Source organism: Aulonocara stuartgranti (assembly GCF_965226115.1).
Source record: "Aulonocara stuartgranti genome assembly, chromosome: 15".
In the NCBI taxonomy this organism is placed as follows: domain Eukaryota; kingdom Metazoa; phylum Chordata; class Actinopteri; order Cichliformes; family Cichlidae; genus Aulonocara; species Aulonocara stuartgranti.
In genome coordinates this window covers 17,580,443-17,599,717 of record NC_138951.1, presented here as the reverse complement: position 1 = coordinate 17,599,717, position 19,275 = coordinate 17,580,443, and the positions used below count along the sequence as shown (strand labels likewise).

At 39.4% G+C, this 19,275-nt stretch overlaps 2 protein-coding genes across 3 annotated transcripts; one reads left to right on the top strand and one right to left on the bottom strand.

The window, feature by feature from the left end:
• Window positions 1-253: 253 nt before the first annotated feature.
• ak7a (adenylate kinase 7a) lies at window positions 254-8,867 on the bottom strand. Of its 2 annotated transcripts, XM_082504525.1 has the most exons (18): window positions 8,571-8,867; window positions 8,335-8,484; window positions 6,562-6,676; window positions 6,231-6,325; window positions 6,044-6,154; window positions 5,813-5,896; window positions 5,640-5,728; window positions 5,457-5,547; window positions 4,681-4,758; window positions 4,101-4,250; window positions 3,231-3,359; window positions 2,912-3,017; window positions 2,477-2,605; window positions 2,308-2,391; window positions 2,024-2,221; window positions 1,445-1,662; window positions 1,194-1,352; window positions 254-1,101 (listed from the first exon to the last, which is right to left on the bottom strand). In XM_082504525.1, exons 1-18 carry the CDS (start codon window positions 8,646-8,648, stop codon window positions 1,072-1,074), a joined length of 2,094 nt encoding a protein of 697 aa, XP_082360651.1. In that variant the 5' UTR covers window positions 8,649-8,867; the 3' UTR covers window positions 254-1,071. The 2 variants fall into 2 exon arrangements, with proteins under 2 accessions (XP_082360651.1, XP_082360652.1); XM_082504526.1 differs by lacking the exons at window positions 254-1,101; window positions 1,194-1,352 and having other exon boundaries at window positions 1,541-1,662; window positions 2,070-2,221; window positions 8,571-8,866.
• Window positions 8,868-14,832: 5,965 nt separating this feature from the next.
• actc1a (actin alpha cardiac muscle 1a) lies at window positions 14,833-18,528 on the top strand. Its single transcript, XM_082505236.1, has 8 exons — window positions 14,833-14,939; window positions 16,173-16,326; window positions 16,441-16,569; window positions 16,650-16,845; window positions 16,938-17,099; window positions 17,347-17,538; window positions 17,937-18,118; window positions 18,257-18,528. The coding sequence occupies exons 2-8, from the start codon at window positions 16,198-16,200 to the stop codon at window positions 18,398-18,400; spliced, it is 1,134 nt and encodes a 377-aa protein (XP_082361362.1). The 5' UTR covers window positions 14,833-14,939; window positions 16,173-16,197; the 3' UTR covers window positions 18,401-18,528.
• The last annotated feature ends 747 nt before the right edge of the window (window positions 18,529-19,275 follow it).

Below are 19,275 nucleotides of genomic sequence, written 5' to 3'. Positions count from 1 at the left end.
GAAAAAATGTGGAAAAGTTCAAGGGGGCCGAATACTTTTGCAAGCCACTGTATTCTCTATGGAGCATAAGTGAGCCTAGAGACAGCTCCCTCCTCAGTCACAGACTACAAAGCAGACTGCAGACTTGGCCTTTAATGACCACTACAACAGGAATGCCCCACTCTTATTTTATGACATATTTTACAAGAATATCACAACAAAGGCTTTTTCTTTGTGCAGACTAATTTATTCAGCACAGCAAGAAAGCAGAACAGCAGAACATAAACACTGTCTTGTTATTTGGAAGAATTGAGAAACACATAATTAAAAAAACCCAAACAGATTAACTGAAGTAACAATCTTTCCTTTCTCTGTAAAGTTTACAGAAAGACTACCTGCTCCATCTAGTGTTGAAAGAACAAATTTAAAAAAAAATGGCTGGAGTGAAGTCTCAAATTTTACTCACTGAATTTCTCCCTTGCAGTTTAATTTTATTTATTTTTATTATTAATAACTAGAAAAGCAACATCTATTTTTATTATTTTGATAAATATTAACATATGCAGAAAATACATTAGATTCCATTCCATATGAACAAGGTATAACAATATATCAATGAAAATATATTTACAAAGTTCTACTTCAATACCTGCAGAGCCTTACACAGTGCTAATTCTAAATAGTACCGTGTTATCATAAAACCAGTCCCAGCATAGTTGTTCTTCCAGTAAGTGCTTACTCAGCAATAGTCTGAGCTGAGTCACCCACCAGCTGGATGCTCAGAGGGGACAGAGCTGTAATCATACTTCTACTACACCTATGAGCATGTAGTACAATTGATACTTAAGGTGTGTTAAAAATTAACTGTTAAAAGTTAATTTTACTGTCAATGCTAAATATTTATTTTTGGTGATGAGCTTTTTGTACAAGTTTTTTAATTGAATGCTGAGTTCATTTTGTAGTGTGCAGATAACACATTCTTTAACAAAATTCTCTTCAAACCATTTCATCTTAATTACAATACTGTAACAGTGTAACAACATAAAAATGCTGCTCAATAGCATCGGAGCACGGCCTTCATCGGAGCAATTCTCATTCTTCTTGTCGTAAAAGATATTCCGCCTGAAAAAACAATTAAAAAAAATTCAACTGCCGTATCAGCTCACTGATGTTCAACAAAGGTAATTCTGTTGGAAAGGGTTTTTTTTAAATACCAAAAAGTCAACAGGGTCCTCCGGTTTAATCTCGCTGCACTTTACCATGGCCTCAGTGAGCGAGGGCATCACATACTTCATCAGGTAGTTTCGCAGGGGAAGAGCTTGAACTTCCAGCTGCTCACTCTCTTGTCTCTTCACCTCTGATAAATTTTTCTGCTAATGATTAAATCATTTAACCTGCAGTTAGTATTTAAGAGTCATTTGCTCCTCTGCATCTTCTGGTATGAAACACTCACAGTGTTACTTACCCAGTCCTCATACTGAGCAGCCATCTCAGCCAGTACAGCCTCATTCCTGAGTTTCCTCTCAGCAGCCTCTGCGGACCGTTTCTGCCTCCTCTCTTCCTCTTTTTTCTGGTCCTGCTCCTCCTGCTCCTCTGGACTCAAGCCATAATTCTTAGGAGGGCCCACCACCCGTGTGATCATCTTCATGATGTCTGTGTATTCTGGATCATCTGTCCTGACCTCTGGAGAAGAAGAAATCACACAAACAGAGCCACTGTAAACAGGAAAGACCTTTTTTTCGTGGGTAACTGACTGCTAATAATGGTTGCAGTTTACTTTCTACCTTTCTGTACATGTATAGGGTTACACATTGAATCTACATAATATTATACATCTGGCCCCTGACGCTGAAAAGAGCAAAAGACTAATAGAAACAGACAATATGGAGACAGTCGGACACTCTCACCAAACATGTTCTGAAATGTTTGACAGCTTCACTGTTCTGTTCATGGTTTATCATTTATGGGCTCTTCAGTACTCTTTGCCTCTTGTTTGTGATCAGTTTATCAGAGTGCAGTGTTGTGGTGGCTTTGCAGACAGTACCGATATGTAATGGGTGAATCTCAATCTGATCAAAGTAGTCACACACTGTTTCCTCAGCTCCACTGAGCTGTCTGTGTTTTGTCAGGCGAGGTACAAATTCATCCTGGGTGTAGCGCATTTTTTCTGCCACGTTTTCTGGAAGTCCTTGTACTCTTCTTGTCAGGAAGTCATCTGATGCATCAAGGGCAAAAACATACTCTGCAACACATGTTGGAAACAGAAGTAAGTCCATTCTGATAAGTCAGCAAAGGCTTAGACAAAGACATAACAAAGACATAAACAACCTGGAGCGATGGCCTGTTTGTAGGCTGGTGCTTTGGACATCAATGCCAAATCCTCTTTCCCAGCATCCTCATCCACATTCACATCTGAGCAACAGAAACAAGCGCTATACTTTATGAGACAAAGACTTTAAAAGATTATACAGTGACTCAAATAATTGATGAAACCTACCAGAGAAAATCATCTTCGCTTGCTCATAAGTCTTAGGGAAACCATCAAGAACAAAGCCTTGGTTCTTACATGGCTTTGAGTTTAGTTTTTCTTCCACAATTTCAAAAAGGAGACGGTCAACCAGTCGACCTGATGGAACAAAACACTAGTTTGAATAAACCACAGAAATCTGAACACAGACACACAGAATCTGAGAGTTTGGGTAAATTGAAGCCTTTCGAAACAGAGACCCCGACAAATTGTGATTTACAATGCTGTCCATCCTTCCACAAAAGCGTGTTGTTTTAGAGACTTTTCAAGTAAGTTTCAAGTAAAAGAAAAAAAAACCTAGACTGAAAAAGACTTCAAAGAAAGATTTTTAAATAAATCAAACGTGTTTTGCAGTTTTCAGCCTCACAAGATTATATTATTTAGGGTTATAATTCTGTTACCAACCTTGATTTTCTTTCATGCTTTTGTGAATATTCCCCAGTTGTGTCTGTGCAGCAGTCATTATCTCTTGACTGATATTTTCAGGGTTAGGTCCATTTACTATCTCCTTCTGCAGCATACAAAAGAAACATAAGAGATTTTCTTTATTTTTAAATGTCACTGGTACCACATAACAAGTCTCAAAGTACACCTGCATTAGTACATCGACTGCCTTCACAGAAAGACTTCCACAGGAGGGCAGCACATTTTCCTGTAGCTGCAGGACAGCAGTGAGAGGAAAATCAACTGTCTGGTATGTATGTGCAGTTCTGCTTCCACTGACCAGTTGTGCAATCTTCTCTTCGAGGACCTCTTTGAGCTTGATTTGATGCAACCGGTAATGATGGCAGAGCTTTCCTGCAAGGGTGGTTTTCCCCACAGCTGGAGGTCCAAGCAGCAAGATTCGAATGGGCTAAACAAGAACAATTTTTTAAAAAGTCGATGATTCAGAAAAGTTTTTGTTTTTCAGAAATGATCAGCTGTCATGAAAGAACAAGCGAGAGATACAGAAACAAACACTGGATGCATTGTAGCTCAATTTTCAGTTTTCCTGCCACCAAGTGGGACACCTACGTTTTGTAGGATACATACATTTTTACCTACATTTTCATACTCATTTTCTGTCTATGATTTACACACACAGTCGTATTTAACACTTGTGATTACGGCAGTGGAATGAAGAGCTAACGTTGTTGTCACACATTCCAGATAACAGTTGGGACAACTTTCGGTCTTCAATAGGTTTTTCAAAATCTCTTCAAATTGAACACATGGACTGGCATGAATCCCAAGATGAATCGATGAGCTCTTCATAATTAGTTGCTTAATTGATTATTCAGAGCAATGCAGTGTCCTCATCTGCAGCTGCAGTGCCTACCATCTGATAAATTTTTTGCAGAATGACCAGATGGTATTTTTTTTAAAATTCTCCACAAATCAGAACGTATGAATTACAATATAATACTATAGTAATATAATGATGTGTAATATACAAATATACTGGGAAAAAAGTGAGAAAAGTATTTTCTTTTCTATTTCAGGTTTTCTCAAAATTTATGATGACTTAAGCAAATGATGTAGCACATCCTAAAAGATGCACTAATTTGCATAAATGGATTGATGAAATTTAATTTGACAGACTTGGAACACTCACAAGCAGCTGCCAGGCGTCTTTGTATTCCTGCACAATGTTATCCATGTTTTCAACCATCCCAGCTTCGGACGTCCAGCTTAGGTTGAAAAAGTCATTTATGATAAAGGTCTCCAGGCGGAGGTTGATGCCGAGGCACTCCAGTTCCTCTGGCTGAAATAAAAAGGTGTTAAATTACCAACAGTGTGTTTGATAATAAATATTTTTCAGCAAACATCTAAATAGCACAGATGTTTACTACAAGCCAAACAAACAGCAGATAGTTTATTTGATCCATATTTACAGAAACTGGAGTTGTAACAGCAAACAGCTCGGAAAGAAAATACATTTTAAATCTCTCAACAACAGAAATTGAACGCAAACTTTTGAGTCTTTTCCTTGTGTCACAAGCTGTTATTGCAACACTTTCAGGGACTAAAGAAAACATTTACATTTGCAAGTGACAGTAATAGCAGTACTAAGCTTGGGTGAGTAGTCTGCTTAAAATACTTATATGTAGAGCTCTAGATCTTTGCATTATAGGCAGAAAAAAAATCGAAATCATCTTAAAATGAAATAAAATAAATCACATAGTTTACAGTACCTTAAACGCCTTCATGACAATCGCTTCCTGTGGTGGTAATTTCTGAATTTCTTCTGGTCCAAGCGCATGACTTATCATCTAAAGACATAAAGGTAAGAAAGAGATTGTTTTGTGTGTTTTTTCTCCTTCTTTGCCAAACGTGACTTCTGACAAAGGATCTCAGTTGGATTTTCATCACCTCAAAAGAGTATTCTTCCTATAAATACACTCACTGGACACTTTATGGGGCGCTCCTTACTAGTTATTAGATACCGTTTTACCTTCAAAGCTGCCTTAATTCTTCATGGCATAGATTCATCAAGGTGCTGGAAAAATTCCTCAGAAATTTTGACATGACATCATCACACAGTAGCTGGATCTCAAAATCCACCACCACATCTCAAAGGTGCTCTATTGGATTCTGATCGGGTGAATGGCAAGGCCATTTGAGTACACTGAAATGATGTCATCTGTCTGTCATCTTCAAGAAAAGTGTGAGATGATTTGAGCTTTGTGGCATGGTGTGTTATTTGCTGTTGCTATATATATTTTGGTGAGCCCATGTGAGTAGTTTTCCCTATAATGATGCTCGGTTTGAACTGCAGCAAGTCGGTTTGACCATGTCTACATGGCTATGTGCACTCAGTCGCTGCCATGTGAATGCTAACATTCACATTAACAAGCAACTGAATTACTATAACTAATAAGGTGGCCAGTGAGTGTAGTTTTCAATCTACTGTTTTTCTTCATAATGAAAAGTCTAGCTGTTCTAGTTGAAATTAGAATCACAAAATCACCTGTACAATATCCTCTAAAGTGTTCCTGGAATTATCAATGGCAACAATGTACTTTGGTCTTGGTCTGAGTTGAATGATGTTCTGGATCACTCTGCAAGACAAATATATATTTAGTCCAGGTCTGTGCCATTTATCTCCAAGTATATATAGCATATGTGCAGAAGTACAGTTAAATAAACTCACCCTCCAAGGTCAGATACATGAATCGTGGGAATGTAATTTGTGCCATGTCCAAATATGGGAACTTTTGGAAACTCCATCAGCCAAGAAACCTTTTAGAAATATCAAATACATATTATTCAAGCAGTATAGACAAAGACATGCAGTGTAAAAATGTGTTAATGTGTTAATATTACCTTGAAAAAGTAATGAAAGAGGTCCTCCCCCTTTCCATACTGAAGGCCACTAGCTACAACATAACCGGCAAGTTTGGACTTTTTCTGTAAGATTGAAAAATCAGAGCACTTTTAGTTAGTTTTAGATATATTTATTTTCCTGGGATCCTTATGAAATCTTGGGATGAATTGCTCCTGTTGTTGTGAAACATATTTTGGAGGATTCTGTGATTTTCAGCATCATAATCTTACCCCTTTAGCCAGGTTTAGCACAAGTTTTTCCAAACTGTGGTGTTTTCTGAATGCAGGGTGAGGCCTTCTTCTTATGAACTGTTCCTCTGATACCAGAACATCAGTTTCATCCTGAAGAGTAAGATTACACTCTCAGTCATGGAAATCTGACAAGTTCACACACTGTTTAGCTTTTCTCCAGACTCACTGGGTTTTGAGGTTTAGTCATGGCCCACGTCATTACAGTGGAGACTAAGATGAACAATTTCTGAGACGTGAAGCTCAGCATCTCATTATGAAGGGCTGTTTGTAAAAGAAGAACGGGCAGGGATGACAAACAACATTAGCATGTTATTGGAACAATGCAGTCTCTTTTAAATGTTGTCTCATGAAGATAGATAGCGATACATTTAAAATGAGCACATGAGGTACAATCTTGCAAACAGTGCCCTTTAAAGGTACCCGGCCTTTAAAAATCTTTGTCTATGATTTAAAAAATCGAATCCTTCACTGGTCTTGTAGAAGTCTTACAGTCATACCTGTAAGAACCCACGTTGCTTCTTCAACCTGTTGCTGTGTGGCACTTTCTGAGATGTTGTACACCACCACATCACACTCCAGCAGGTGCTGGAGGAGCTCATCACTGCTTGGTGACTGCAAAAGGAAATTGTATACCCTATTAAACGTTCAATTGTTCTTGCTGTGTCCATAAATATATTTAAATTAAAGTTGCTTAGTCTAAAAATAATTGGTTTTAAAAATACGGCATTTAAAATTATTTGTCCTTATCAGAATCTTAACGTATGATGTTCTATAAACACACTGCCCGGAGCAAAAAAATGTCACATACTCATATTATTCATAGGACCACCGTTAGCTTTGATGACGACACGCATTTGCAGGAGTATCGATTGGATAACTTTATGCAATGCCATGACATTTTTTTATACAGAGTTGCACTTATTTTTCACTAAATCTCAGTGGGGTTAAGGTCTGGACTCTGTGGTGGCCAATCCATGTGTGAAATTAATGTCTCCCAGAGCCACTCCTTTATGCCTTAAGCCCAATGAACCCTGGCGTGGATCTTGCATGTATACCTGTTTCATCAGGGAAGAAAAGCACCCATTGATGGAAAAACCTCCTCATTCAGTATATTCACATACTCAGCTGACCCAAATGTTTTGGCATATAATGTTGCTAATGGTGTTGGGTGCCATCTCCAACAACGATGAGGCGGCCTACATGGATGAAGTGAAGAATCTGGCATCGTGGTGCCAGGACAACCACCTCCAGCTGAACGTCAGCAAGACCAAGGAGCTGGTGGTGGACTTCAGAAGGGGTCAGCACAGAGACTACAAGCCCATTATCATCAATGGAGCTCCAGTGGAGAGGGTGCAGTCCTTCAAGTATCTTGGTGTCCACATCTCCTCAGACCTGACATGGGCTGCCCACATTCAGGTCCAGACCAAAAAGGCTAGGCAGCGCCTGTATCACCTACGACAACTGAAGAAGTTCAGGGTCTCTCCAAAGATCCTCAGGATTTTCTATACAGGCGCTGTGGAGAGCATCCTCACACAGAACATGACATCGTGGTTCGGGAACAGCTGTGTGAAGGACCAAAAAGCTCTCCAGAGAGTGATCCGTACAGCAGAACGCTGCTGCAGGATTGCTCTCCCCCCGCTTCAGGACACCTACACCAGGAGATGCCAGACTAGAGCAGCGCAGATACTGAAGGACCCGTCCCATCCTGGCAACAAACTGTTCCAACTTCTGCAATCTGGTAGAAGGTTCCGCATCTTCCGGGCAAGGACAGAGAGACTCAAGAGGAGCTTCTATCCCCAAGCCATCCGTGCCCTAAACACACACACCCGCCCTCTCACATCATCTATAACTGACTGAGACAGGACTCTCTTCCAGACACTAAACCAAGGCACAATGTACATTTCAATTCCTTTAATTTTAAATATGTTTATATTGTCTATCCTGTAAAATAGTCAGATGTCTAGTCATATTAATGTACAGAATTCACGTGCTTGCTGCTACTACTGCACATTCACCCAGTGTATATACTATATGTATGTATATATATATACATATATATAATGTTCTTCCTCTACCCCCCCCCCCCAATTTTTGCACACGTCGAGGAGCGTGTCAGGCTACATTTCACTGTGTGTTATACTTGTATAACTATGCATGTGACAAATAATAAAGAACCTAGTACCTAGAACCTAGTACCTAACCTAACCAACTGGAGCAACCCCAGATCATGACAATGTCCCACAGTCTTTCGCATTTAGCACCTCGCTCACCTCATATTTCTCCCGTAGAAAATCCCACTTTTCACCTTTAGAGGAAGGAGACACCGTACCGACGACATGGAAAGCAGGTTCACCTTCATGGGAGGCTAATGCCTCTGCTTCTTCCTCATCCTCAGAGGTCACCACGCATGAGGCTAAAAACTGTTCAGACAAGTCAATAATATTAAAATGGACTAATGTGACTGGTTAGGCAGGAACAATAAAAACTCTCTTTTCCCTATATTTACCTTTGCGATGTGCTTGGAGGAATATCTGTCAACATCGTTGATAAAAATTCGCTTAGTTTGTTGCTTGTTGTCCCCCATTTTAAAAACTAACGCCTTGAGTGATTTAAAAAGCTATATTTATTACCAGACTGTAAGTTTTACAACAGGAAATGAGAAATACGAGAAAGACAGAGAAACTTTCATCTTGCACCTAGTCTTCTTAAATGTTGCTAGGGACTCGCTACTGTTGCTATGGCTGAGCCAATGAAGCTCGCTAGCTAGCTCTCGAGCGCTTCCATGGCAAGGGGTATGGAGGGCCAGGAGTGACAAAATTAATTAATTAAATACGCCATTAAATAATTAATTAAATGTGTCAATGGTTAATTAATTAATTAAATAAAATTTGAAATAATTTATTAAGTGTTTTAAATGAAATGAATAGGCATTTAATTAATTATTGACACGATGAATTAACTATTTAATGGTGTTTCTAATTAAATCATTTTGTCACTCATGGCTCTCCAAAGTGAGTAGCCCCCATTTTAAAACAACTTTTAAACATTATTAACATGTTTCATTTCCCCCTCATTTAACCCCTTCCTCTCTTCTGCCCTCTTTCCCCATTTAACATTATCTGCTTCTACTATGCCCTCTCATTGCCTCCTTGCTTTCGTTTGCTGCTTTCTTTCCACCCACTATTAGATCTCTGCCTTCCTCTTTCCTCTTCTTTCCCTCTCTTCCTTTCCAGCCCAATTCTTCACCTTTTAGATAGAAGCATGAAGAAAAAGGGTGAGGCTGTACCTCTCTGGACTGCTAACAGGGTTGGGCTGTGAGTTTTTTTCCCATTAAAGTGACAGTTAGCTACATGCAGAACAATTAGCTGGAATATTTCAAAGAGAGAATAAGATCCATCAGCGTGAACTATCGCATGTCCGGCATGAACTGCCTGAAACCGGAAGTGACGTCATTTTACGGAAATGTAGTTTTTTACCATCGTGGCCATATGAGCCTATATTTGTGTTTTTAAAAGTTATGTTTGACTTTATGACTTTCTGTGTCGTTTCTGGGATGCTGAGGACTCATATTGCACTGCTGGAAATATTTTATTTTGATGCATATGCTGTTATTTTGCAAATTTGCACTATAATATATTTTTTCGTTTTTCCTGCAGTATATGAAAATTGGTGTATCTCAAAAATAAAACTATGAAGACACTTAAAATAAATTTCCTTTGGTGGGAAACTAGTTTGTGCAACTTTTTTGTATTTACAGTTTTGAGGGATAAGCCTCTTAAATTTCTCTAACTAGAAATATATGTTAAAAAAACAAAAACGATTTTAAATTTTTTTGTAGTTTATTGCACTTTTTTGCAATTTATGTAATTACTATGCACTTAATGCAGACATATTATTAAAATTTGGGCTATAATGGTTGTATTGATGTATAGCAACTTGAAATGCTCCAAAAAATGGCTCCACAGCATGTAAAAATATACTATAAGCTCTGGCGGACTTGGTTCTATGGTAGGTCTTAAAGGGTTAAAGAGACAGCGCTGTGCAAATGCATATTTGGTAAGTTTGACCTTTTATTGTTGTTTTATGAGCCTAAAGTGAACAATAAAGCGATCAATTGATGTGCTGGGTGCGTTTAACATTTCCTTTGTCCAGTCTTTGCTAGATTTCTTTGTCTTTCTTAATAACAAGATTTTTATGTCCTGTTACTCTGGAGATGGAGTCGTAGGTCTTCGGCTTCTTTTGTCCTCTTGTTGTACAGTTTGTACATCCCGAGGAACCCATGTTTTCTTTTTTTGAAAGGATACACGGCACACCATGCTAAGACATATCAAATGTTCTGCTAATAGCTCTTTCAAAATCAAAGTGATGTGGCAGTTTGCTGATTTCCGCCTGGTGACTAGGGATGGGTATCGAAAACCGGTTCTCAACAAGAACCGGTTCCCACTGTTTCAATTCCTTGGAATTGTTTGCCATTTTTGCAAACGATTCCCTTATCGATTCCAGTCACCCCGAATGACGTCACCACGTTGCGGAGCGTCATTTACTCGGCAGGAAACACGGCGCCAGCGGCTCAAATGCTCAAAAGTTTGGTCATACTTTACGAGAACGGATGACAACAGGGCAACTTGCAATACTTGCAAAGTAGATATTTCATTTAAGGGAGGAAACACTACGAATATGCAAAAGCATTTGCTCACAAAACACACGATAACCTTAAATGAATGTCGTGTTTTTAATTCCGCTCCGGACTCATGAATCTCAACCCAGCAGCAGCGGTAACGTTTGCACGTCCTCTCCCGTTAATGTGGCAGGTAAATAATCAACAACAGTGCATATTATGTTAGCTGCCTTATTACAAAACCTGCCATTACTGTGCATTTAGGTGACCGTGATGAGACAGACAGAGTCTGGCTGGCTCAGATGCTGGCAGTTCTCGCTGCAGTCTACCGGTAGCGTCTCCTTTCAGGCCAGGATAGACGAATGTCACCGAGCAGTGACTGAGTTTGTGGTCAAAGGCTTGCACCCATTTGCCACAGCAGATGCCCCCGATTTCACTTTGGTAAGTGAATGTGTTTAATTGTAGGCAGGGACATTTCTGGATATTCTTGTGTAATTGCTACAGAATAATTTATGTTACACTTTGTTATTGCTACAGAAGAATATTTATTTTATTATTTTACATTTACATTTTTTTTCCTGGGGACCCTGTGACACCCCATTGAAGAGCCGTAGGCTGTGGATCTCTTAAGATCTCACTGTTGGGTTTGTAAGGCCATGTTACTCCTAAATTTCTATCTTGTTCAAAGAGAAGATATAAAACAAAGTTCTAAGCTAATCGACTTTAGTGTTCTCCTTTTTTAAAAATAAGAATCGATAAGAGAATCGATAAAGAATCGAATCGTTAAACAGAATCGAAAATGGAATCGGAATCGTTAAAATCTTATCAATACCCATCCCTACTGGTGACTTTCATGTTTATCAGCCCAGTAGTTTACAGACTTTCTCCCAGCTGAAGACAATTAACAAGAGGTTATTCATGTGCTCTAATTCCCCTTTTCCCTTTTTGTTATTTGTATTTTTTTTTGTGTTTATTTTTGTCCTAGATGGCCTGACGCAGCAGGTAGGGGTGAACTCTATGTCTGAGTTTGTCTTTGCTCAAGCTGTCCAGAAATGGCTCAGATGCGCTCCATATCGTATGGGTGGTGCAGGGCGCCCAACATCCATCCCCATCCCGGAGTAAATAACAAAAAGTGATGTGAAACAAAGAAATGTAAAAAGGAAACTTTGTCGTTTAATAAAGTATTTTGCAAATGATACATGTCTATTGGCCTTTTTTTGTTGTTTGTTTTGTTGTTTGTTTTGTTGTTGTTTCTGATGCTTTATATTTTCGGGATATTACTATTGACATGATACATTGTAACATAATTTTTAACATATAAAGGGTGTCCAATTTGTACAATTATCTGGTGGTTTAAGTATTGATGGAAACTTGCAGTAGTTTAGTATTGATTAAAATAGCTATAGATTGTATATATTTGTAACTGTAGGTTTCCAGTCATGATTTTACTGTTGTTTCAATAGAAACCAACTGTGCGAAAGAGGTGGAAAATCAACGTCATAGTTCAACAGTGTTTAAATATCAGAATCTAACATTGTTTCAATATTAACAGTGTGTCATAATTATATGTTAAATCAATGTCAGCGTTCAACATTGGTTTCATATCAAAACCTGACGTTTCAGTATTAATAAGGGTGCAAGAGTGACGTTAGGTCAACATCAGATTTCAACGTTGATTCAATAGAATCACCTGATATTGACTAAACATTGTTTCAGTGTCTCCTTGCTCTCTGGGAACACACATTTAAAAAAACTGTTTTTACATAATCTCAGACCTACTCAGGTTTAGAAGATATAAAAAACTATTTGAAAGCAATCTAACCTAAATTCAGCAGATTCTTTATAGCTTAACCTTACGGTCCTCAAATGCTGAAGAAATGAACTTTTACTCAAATTGCTAATGTGTAGCACTACATTTTTAGAAAATGTAGAGCAGTCTTTTTTTTTTCTGAAAGGTATATTGTAAATGGTCAAATGATAAACAAACCCCTGTGTACCTAACAGGCTGTGCAGAAGCAGTTGTTGCTAACAGCTGCTTAAGTGTGTGCATGTGGACGTGGGGGGCTGCAAAGGAGGCAGCTGTCAAGACAGACATACTGTGTGCTTCCTACATTCCCTTATAAGGACGAATGTCCCTCAAAACCATGACCCATTTAAGACCATTCTCTTTTTTCCTGATTAAGACCTGGCGATAAAGATAGGACTGCCAAAAAGTGCTTCTTTGACTTGAAGGGAGCTGTTGACAAAACACAGAAGCAGTTTCACCCAAAGGCTGGTGTGATCTTTCTGCTTCATATGTTTTTGCTCAGAACAACAAGCCAGATTATGGTGAGCACACACTAACGCCATATTGAAACAGGTATATTTGAGCATTTCTGTTGTAACACTTTTACACTTTACTGCAGTAATTCTAGTTATTTTTTTATTCTTCACAAATAAAACACACAGTCTATAAAGTCTCAAATAAATAGCTCCAAAATAAATGCAGAGCCATATATAAAACTGCTTTATTTAACTCAGTTGCAGTTAAATATGATTTTTAACTACCACATATATCTATTTAATATGTAGAAAGTCCATCTTTGCCAACAACATGAGTGCACGTAAAAGCAGGAATTCATGTTTTCTTGTCCAACTATATGATCTGAATGCTTTTTTCAATTCTAAGTCCTTTTGCAGATCATCAGAGGGCAAATGACTCCTGAAGCACTGCGGTCATGCACTATGATTGCTGCTGCTATAAAAATGTAAATATAGAAAATAGAAGAACACAGTGTTCAGATATGACCTGACATAATCTATGCACAGTCTATCCAACATCAACACAGGGCGGTCGTGCCTGATTTTCTTGTTGGAGTCCCCATAGACACTGAGATCACCAGTGATATATCAAGCTCTTTACAAGACCCCAGATCCTTTTCAAATCTGTCTTGATTACAAAAATGATTCTGCTCATGCCTTCCAACGTTACGCAGCAAATTTGATAAACTGGACAATTTAAGAAAGTTGCGATATCCAGTGAAAAAACAAATTTTTGGACGTTGAATTGTATAAACAGACCGTGAGAGTCAAAAAAATGTGAGTAGAAAAAAACAACAAGTAGGTTAGTAGTGCCTTTGCCTTGCACATGGCTACAAATGGAATATTTCAAAGTCTTGATGTTGCGGGGGGTATTTACATTCTTTCTGCACTCGCTGTTGCCTGTTCTGGCTTCAACATGGGGGTAGTGTGAGTTGACGAATAAGGAGTGTGAGCTACGCTGTGTGTGTGGCGACGTGCAGACTCTGGCACCTGCTGCTCTGTATTTCCCTAAAAGGACACTCTGGAGCCAATCAGAACAGAGAACGGATACTCGTCACTCTTGCATTTGCCATCCCAGGAGTCTGTTGTCTGGTGGAGGTTTTGGAACTGCCTTTAGCTCCCTCCATTTACCCCCTTACATGATTGCCTCTCAGCTATCTGGAATTTTATGGCCCCCACTCTTTACAAACGACGTTGGCAAACTCTCCCAGGCAGGTCCACCGTAGACGACTCCTTAACCAGACTGCTCAGGCAAGATCTCGTATTACTGTCACACCATCTAATCATCCACATCCCCAGGACCCTGTTTGAGCTTAGTCATATTAACACATCCCTCGGGATCTGAATGGCAGCTCCACAAACTATGAATGGGAGAAATGTGTTGCTATGCATAAATCTCCATTACAAACTATTTACTGATGGTTTTGCAGCTGATTGTTTTTCCCTGATGGGAGTACGACAAGCTCAGCTTTTATATTTATAAAGAATCCACAAAAATAATTTGACAGCTAAAATACAACTAAATTCACTATTTTCATGTACAAATAATATTGGTTTTAATAATACTCCCATGCATATAACATTAAAATCCTTAATCATATAGAAGATCCACATTCACTGTCATTTATCACATTTAACCTTCATGTACCTTTTAAATACTTCATAATGTAATCATCTATCTTTAATAAATTTTCCACTTGCTGCTTCCCCCCCCCCCTTACTTCTATCTATGGCATTCAATGTCCAGGACAGCATCTCTATAGATTGGTGGTATTTCCTGACACAGGATCCACTTTAATGGACTATTTTGCTGAGCAACACTTAATTTGGGCTTGTGTGAACCCTTGAGCCCGCCCACCGTCCCCCAGCTCCAGGACGCAGAGGCATATTTAAGGAACCCCTTGCACCCTTGCCCCTTTGTCCCAGTGGAAACTCCAGTCTTGTGGTTACAACTTGGTGAGTCCTTTTGCTGGATCATTGCTGTGTTTCAGATGCTGCTTTTTGGAGGATAGGTGTCAGTGAGGATGACCAGATAGTGCTGCTGTATATTACAGCCAGTACATGGATATACTGTATTCATTACAGCTAGAAGTTGTTTCTTGCCTAAGCAGATGTTTTATTGTTTTGTTGAAGAGTGGTAAAAGGATAAGTTGTGTGTGCTGAATAGTTTAAGGGCTGCTGCGGTATATAAGGGCAAGTCAGTTGCCATCAAGACTTAGGGTGGAGGATATATGTGATGCTTGACTCGGAGAAACAGGCAAACAACACTAGCTCAGGTTAGACTCAACATAAGGAAAATTATCAGTTCATTATTTTTTCTTAAAAAGGCTTCCTCACTGATGCTTTACTGTTTTTACTGTTTTTAGCACAAGTTAAAGAGCATTCTGAAAAAGGTCATTTCCCACATTTCTAGGTTATATTTAAATGTCGGGCTGTGTAGTATGGAAAGCAACAGATAAAGATTTTTTACAGATTTTTATGTAACTGTTATGTTACTTGAACTAAACTGATAATTAGACTAATTTACTGAACATAATAATTGGTAAAATATACCTTTATATTCAAGTTTTATGTTTCTCAAAATCAAGTTTTTGTAACTTGGTCATATTCACAGTTACAGACAGCAGTCTCTAAGGTTTACAGGGTTGTGGCCTACTATAGGACATATTAGACAGAATAGGACAGCGGTAAGACTCTTCAAAGAGGGGATGCTGGCACTTGGGATGCAGGCTCAGGCCTGAGAGCCTGGAAGACTCCAAGCACATGGTCTCCATCCAAACAGAGGAGACTACTATGTGGCGACAGCTGAGAGGAGAGCCAGGCCTCCACTGCCACTTGTCAAAAGTCACACTGCCTCAGCTGTTAACTGGCTCTGGCTTAACGATGAGATACTAAGAAGGGGTTGTGGGGGCAGAGGGGGCTTTACAAGAGTCCAGAGGCTGAAAATAGACCCATGAGTGTGTGGTGGTGGTCCTGTTTTGGCTTTTCAAGCAGCTATAAGGCTCAGAGAGATTAGACTACTCAAAAGTGTCTTCATACTGAACATAGCGCTACATTATTTCATAGAATTGCACAACTTTGTTTCTTCATGTGAACTTCTGCTTCTTTAAATGGAAATAATATGCATTTAAACATTTCTGTAAATATACCATAAAATTCTGATTAATTTCTATTTTTTGTGTTATATAGAAAGCCAGCCCGGTACAGACCAAACATGTGTGACGACGACGAGACCACTGCCTTGGTGTGCGACAACGGTTCTGGCCTGGTCAAGGCTGGGTTTGCCGGTGATGATGCTCCCCGTGCTGTCTTCCCATCCATTGTTGGACGTCCTCGTCACCAGGTTGGAATACGGGAAAGGCCCCAAGTTTCTGGGAGATTACATATTTGTTGCCCTGTCACAAGATGTCTGTTTTTAAGTCTTGAGCTTGAGTTTGTTTGTTTTATTCATTCTCAGGGTGTGATGGTAGGTATGGGTCAGAAGGACAGCTACGTGGGAGACGAGGCCCAGAGCAAGAGGGGTATCCTGACTCTGAAGTACCCAATCGAGCATGGCATCATCACCAACTGGGACGACATGGAGAAGGTGCGAAAGATATAAAGATGTGGGAAAACTGAAATGTTATTTTTGTCAACAAATAACATCATTCTTTCCTGGATTCACAGATCTGGCACCACACCTTCTACAACGAGCTCCGTGTGGCCCCAGAGGAGCATCCCACCCTGCTGACAGAGGCTCCCCTCAATCCCAAAGCCAACAGAGAAAAGATGACCCAGATCATGTTTGAGACCTTCAACGTCCCAGCCATGTATGTGGCCATTCAGGCTGTGCTGTCCCTCTATGCCTCCGGCCGTACCACTGGTGAGCCCTCTTCTGTGCAATGTCGCATGTAAGTTAAACCATATCAATCTGTGCATATTTTCTTCTAACAAACTACTGCCTTCACTGGACAGGTATTGTGCTGGACTCCGGTGATGGTGTGACCCACAATGTGCCCATCTATGAAGGTTATGCTCTGCCCCACGCCATCATGCGTCTGGATCTGGCTGGTCGAGACCTGACTGACTACCTGATGAAGATCCTGACTGAGCGTGGTTACTCCTTTGTCACCACTGGTAAGAAAATTACCAACTTTAGCCAAAAACAATCCCACAGAATTTTAATGAAAAATGTAAACTGTAAACAGTGATCTATTTCAACATTTTTAGCCTTTTAATCACATGAGCTTACCTACAGTTTCCAAATTCCTGAACAGGCAATATGCATATACTGTGACCGTGCTTTGTCAAACGGAATTCTGAACGTTCTAGATATAAACAGACTTTTCCTGGTTGACTGAACTGTGATATTTCCTCCATTTAGCTGAGCGTGAGATTGTGCGTGACATCAAGGAGAAACTGTGTTACGTGGCTCTGGACTTTGAGAATGAGATGGCCACAGCCGCATCGTCCTCCTCCCTGGAGAAGAGCTATGAACTCCCTGACGGTCAGGTCATCACCATCGGAAACGAGCGTTTCCGTTGCCCGGAGACCTTGTTCCAGCCTTCTTTTATTGGTCAGTCGATCCACCGCACATTCACAGAAAGGCACAAAATATATTTTGGTTTCATACCAATACCAGCAATAGTAGTATCTACTTAGGTGTATTGTTCTCATGGGACCTAATGTCCCATAAGAACAATAAAGCCATATATAGGCTGTGTATAAATATAATTCATAATACACTATACTGGAGTTCTGAGTTCAGTATAGCCTCCCCTAATAGCCCTTTATATCTATAACGCTATTAATTCATAGACACTTACGAATCTTACTAAAATGATGTGTAAATGATAACTAGTAGCATTTTATCTCCTGAGTTTCTTCTTGTTTTATTGTCTACATCTTAAATGTATTGCAACGACCACCACTGTTAGCTGCATGAATACTTACCTCTTTACAACTTTTCCCCAGGTATGGAGTCTGCTGGCATTCATGAGACGGCCTACAACAGCATCATGAAGTGTGACATTGATATCCGTAAGGACCTGTATGCCAACAACGTGCTCTCTGGTGGTACCACCATGTACCCTGGTATTGCTGATCGTATGCAGAAAGAAATCACTGCCCTGGCTCCCAGCACAATGAAGATCAAAGTGAGTCCAAGGAGTGCAAAGTTATTAAAATGTATTTTGTCAAAGAAGAAATAAGCAAGCCTTTTGTTCAAATTTTGGCATGGTGTAAAATGTTCTAATATGTACTTCATTCCTGATTTTCCTATCCACTCCTTCCAGATCATTGCTCCCCCTGAGAGGAAATACTCCGTCTGGATCGGTGGCTCCATCCTGGCCTCTCTGTCCACCTTCCAGCAGATGTGGATCAGCAAGCAGGAGTACGATGAGGCTGGCCCCTCCATCGTCCACAGGAAGTGCTTCTAAATCTTCAGACATCACCAAAAATCTCAAAACCAACCACACCAGCTTTGCTTCTATTTCTGTATTTCTACTGTTCCTTTTGCTGTATATACATGTACTGTTGTAATAAATATAGTTCCTTTTATCAGTAATCCAGAGAGTTGGAGTCATGCTTTTTCCCCAAAGAACATCAAATATAATTCTGAAAAACAAATACAATACTTCAGATGAATAAATAGTGTGTTTGAAAAAGATGGCAACACAAATATACAGTATACTCTAAAAAAAGTGCACTTTTAGCAAAAGAGTGGTTACATAAACCATTTTAATGAAGACTAAATAAACTTTTAATTATTTTAACAAACTGCCCTTTTCAAAGGCATTTTCAGTTTTCTATAGCTCAAAAGTTAAACTGCTTAAATAAACAATGATGGTCAACTACTATAGTTAAAGGGTTGAAAACTTCAGCAACACTATTCTGTGACTGCTTTCTTTCCTTATAGACCCTGCAGTTAATAAAATGATAAACTGATGCATTTATTATTATCAATTAGTATCTAAATAACGCCAGTCTTACACACATTATAGCAAGCTGGTTTTGATCAGTCTGTGGTTTACACAGAGTTTTATACATTTTGGTATGCAAGATAGAATAGTTGAAACACTGCTTTACCTTTATTGCTATCAGAAAAAACAAAAATAAATTAAAGCTGCAAGCAGCGTTATGAGGGCCCTCGAACCCCGGCACGTCGAGCCACGCCCAACACTTACAACCAGCACGTCTGATCTGATGTCACATTGATGGAATTCATGCATTTAACCACCAGCTAACAATTCATCTCATTCAATCACGATTATAGTCGTCCCACTAGGTGGCGCTCTAGCCATTACTGACAATT

Excerpts from the sequence above, each read along its gene's own strand:
- actc1a (XM_082505236.1), top strand. The coding sequence starts at position 16,198 with ATGTGTGACGACGACGAGACCACTGCCTTGGTGTGCGACAACGGTTCT. Across the intron at positions 17,100-17,346 it reads TTACTCCTTTGTCACCACTG|CTGAGCGTGAGATTGTGCGT; the intron begins GTAAGAAAATTA and ends TCCTCCATTTAG. Across the intron at positions 18,119-18,256 it reads CCAGCACAATGAAGATCAAA|ATCATTGCTCCCCCTGAGAG; the intron begins GTGAGTCCAAGG and ends CACTCCTTCCAG.
- ak7a (XM_082504525.1), bottom strand. The coding sequence starts at position 8,648 with ATGGGGGACAACAAGCAACAAACTAAGCGAATTTTTATCAACGATGTT. Across the intron at positions 8,485-8,570 it reads CCTCCAAGCACATCGCAAAG|TTTTTAGCCTCATGCGTGGT; the intron begins GTAAATATAGGG and ends TTGTCTGAACAG. Across the intron at positions 6,326-6,561 it reads AGCAACGTGGGTTCTTACAG|CCCTTCATAATGAGATGCTG; the intron begins GTATGACTGTAA and ends TTTTACAAACAG.